General features: G+C 26.9%; 1 protein-coding gene across 1 annotated transcript in view; it reads right to left on the bottom strand.

The window, feature by feature from the left end:
* The window catches only part of LOC123010204 (3'-5' RNA helicase YTHDC2-like), a 15,855-nt gene that overhangs the window by 3,045 nt on the left and 10,090 nt on the right, over positions 1-2,720 (bottom strand). The window contains exon 6 of the mRNA XM_044406905.1: positions 135-647. Within this exon, the coding sequence (XP_044262840.1) occupies positions 135-647 (513 nt within the window). The remainder of the gene's footprint in view (positions 1-134; positions 648-2,720) is intronic.

Here is a 2,720-nt window from a genome sequence, read left to right as displayed (position 1 = left end):
TTTTTCTGTTTAATTTTATGAATCAATAATTTTAAATAAGTAAAAAAAAATTATTAATTTTTTCTAATAAAAAAATTAAGAAAAAAAAAATTAATTTTTTTTTAATTAAAAAAATTAAATTCAAAATTTCTTACATTGTCTAGGGCGATGACTTGTTTCTCAGTTTGCGGCGAAAAAATCCATTTATTCGAGTCAAAAGCGATTTTGACGCTACTTTCCTGCTTCACCCTAATTAGTAAAAAAATCGAGTTCTCGTAATTGGGGTAGGCGGGGGGCAAAGCGGCCGCTGCTGAAGTCGAGGGCCCCCCAAACGCCCCCATTTCGCGTCTGAACCGCTGTGGTCGCTGTTCCAAATCTAGAGCTCGGTTTAGTTCGAAAAACTTGGGTTTTTGGCGAATTCCCACTGGAATTTCGAGGTTGGCAGCCCTGTCTTCGTGTATGAGGACTTTTGCAAGGGCGGCCAAAGCCGCCTCTTCGTTCTCGTTAAGTGTGTTGGTGGGACTTTGTAATTTTTTTTCGATTATTGTTTCGATGAAACGACGGAGATAGATGATGTGGGGGGTGGGGAATTCGAATTCGAGCCATTCGTCGATTTCGAGATAGTTTTCCATGGGGTAGGTGATTTTGATGCCGCACATTAGCGAAATCTAGAAAAAAATTAGTATGTGACTCGGGTTTGACCGGATTTGGGACCGTGTGAAATCACTTGGTTTTTTATTCAATATCTTTTTTTCAAATACCAAAAAAAAAAATGTAAAATTATAAAAAAAATCACAAATTGTAAGATTTTAAGTTTAGAAATATTAAAATTAACCGAAAAATTCTAAATTGCAGCTTTTTACGTAAAAAATTGTAAAAATGTAAACATGAATAGTAAAATTGTAAATCCGTAAATTACAATTTTAAGATTGTAAAGTATGTACTATAACCTAAACGTAAAAAAAGTTTTAAAACTTATTGTAAAACTAAAAAAATGCTAAATATTAAAATTAAATGATCGTTAAGTTGTAAGACTGTTAAAAGTGTAAAATTGTAAGATAAGCTTGTAGAATTGTAAAATATATTGTAAAATTGTAAATTTATTAAAGGCTTCATAGTCCTAGAAACTGATAAATTGTAATATGAAATTTTAAAGCTCCTGGATTGTAAACGGTAAAATTGTAAAATTATTGCCTGAATGCTAGATTGTAAGATCGCTAACTTGTAAAACTGTAAGAAAGCTAAATTGTAAAACTGCTAGAGTATAAAACTATAAAACGTCTAGATTGTAAAATTGTAAGGTAGCAAAGACTAAAATTGCCAAACTCTAAAATTGTAAGATTCCTAAACTGCTAAATTGTAAAATTGTTAGATTGTGTAACTCTAAGATAGCAAAATTGTAAAACAGTCAGTAAGATTAATAAACTGTAAAATTGTAAAAATTCGTAAACTATAAAACCGTAAAATCGTTAAATTGTTATATCATAAGATTACCAGATTGTAAAATTGGTAAATTATAGAACTATAAAACTGCTAGATGGTAAAATTGTTAAACTGTAAAACTGTAACATAACGAAATTGTAAAATTGCTAAACTGTAAAACAATCAGATAAGAAAACTGTAAAATTGTGAGATTTCTAAACTGTAAACTTTGCTAGATTAAAAAAATTTCAAATTAAAAATTTGTAAAATTGTAAGATCGTTAGATTGTACAATTATATAATTGTAAAACTGTTACATTATAAAATTGTAAGATTGCAAGATTGGTAAACTGTAAAATTGTAAAATAAAATTAAGATTGAAACATAAATAAATTCTATAATTTGGAGATTGTAAAATTGCTAAACTGAAAAAGTGTAAAAATAGAAAAGTGTAAAATTGTAAGGTTTTTAAATTGTAACATTATAAGATTGCTAGATTTTAACATTTCCAAATTGTTAAATTGACACAATACTAGATTTGTAAAAATGTAAAATTAAAATTTTGCAAAATTGTGAGTTTGCTAGATTATAAAATTATATGATTGTAAAATTGTAAAATTGCTAGACTGTAAGACTGCTAAACTGTAAAACCGCTAGATTCTAAACCATAAAACTGATAGATTGTAAAACTGTAATGGCGATAAACTGTAAAATTGCTAGTTTGTATTATTGTAAAATTATGAGATTGCTAAGTTTAGTAAAACTATAAAATTACTGGATTGTAAAATTTCCAAAGTGTAAAACTGTAACATAGCGAGGTTGTAAAATTGTAAGATTGCTAAAATGTAAGAATATAAGATAGTGAAATTGTAAAACTAAAAAATTGCTAGATTGTAAAATTGGGAGATTTGCTAGACTGTAAAATTGAAATTTTACTAGATTAAAAAATTGTAAGAGTAAAAATTTGTAAAATTGTAAGATTGTTAAATTGTAAAATTATATGATTGTAAAATTGTAAAACTCTTACATTGCAAAATTGTAAGTTACGAAATTGTAAGATTAACTGTAAAATTATAGGATCGCTATATTGTAAGATTGCTGAAGTGTAAAACTGTAACTTGCTAAATTGTAAGCTTGCTAAAATTTTAAATGTGTCAAATTGTTACATTGTAAAAATATATTGATAATAATTGAGATTGCTAGATTTAAAAGTTGTAGAATTGCTAAATTGTAAAACTATAAGATTGTTAGATTCTAAAATTGTAAGATTGCTACATTGTAAAATTAAAAAATAAAAATAAGATTAAAACGTAAATATAT

The sequence above is a fragment of the Tribolium madens genome, unplaced genomic scaffold (assembly GCF_015345945.1).
Source record: "Tribolium madens isolate multiple individuals breed KSU strain unplaced genomic scaffold, Tmad_KSU_1.1 Scaffold_7;HRSCAF=85;Tcas5.2_LG10, whole genome shotgun sequence".
Lineage (NCBI taxonomy): Eukaryota > Metazoa > Arthropoda > Insecta > Coleoptera > Tenebrionidae > Tribolium > Tribolium madens.
This window is presented reverse-complemented; position numbering and strand designations above follow the sequence as displayed.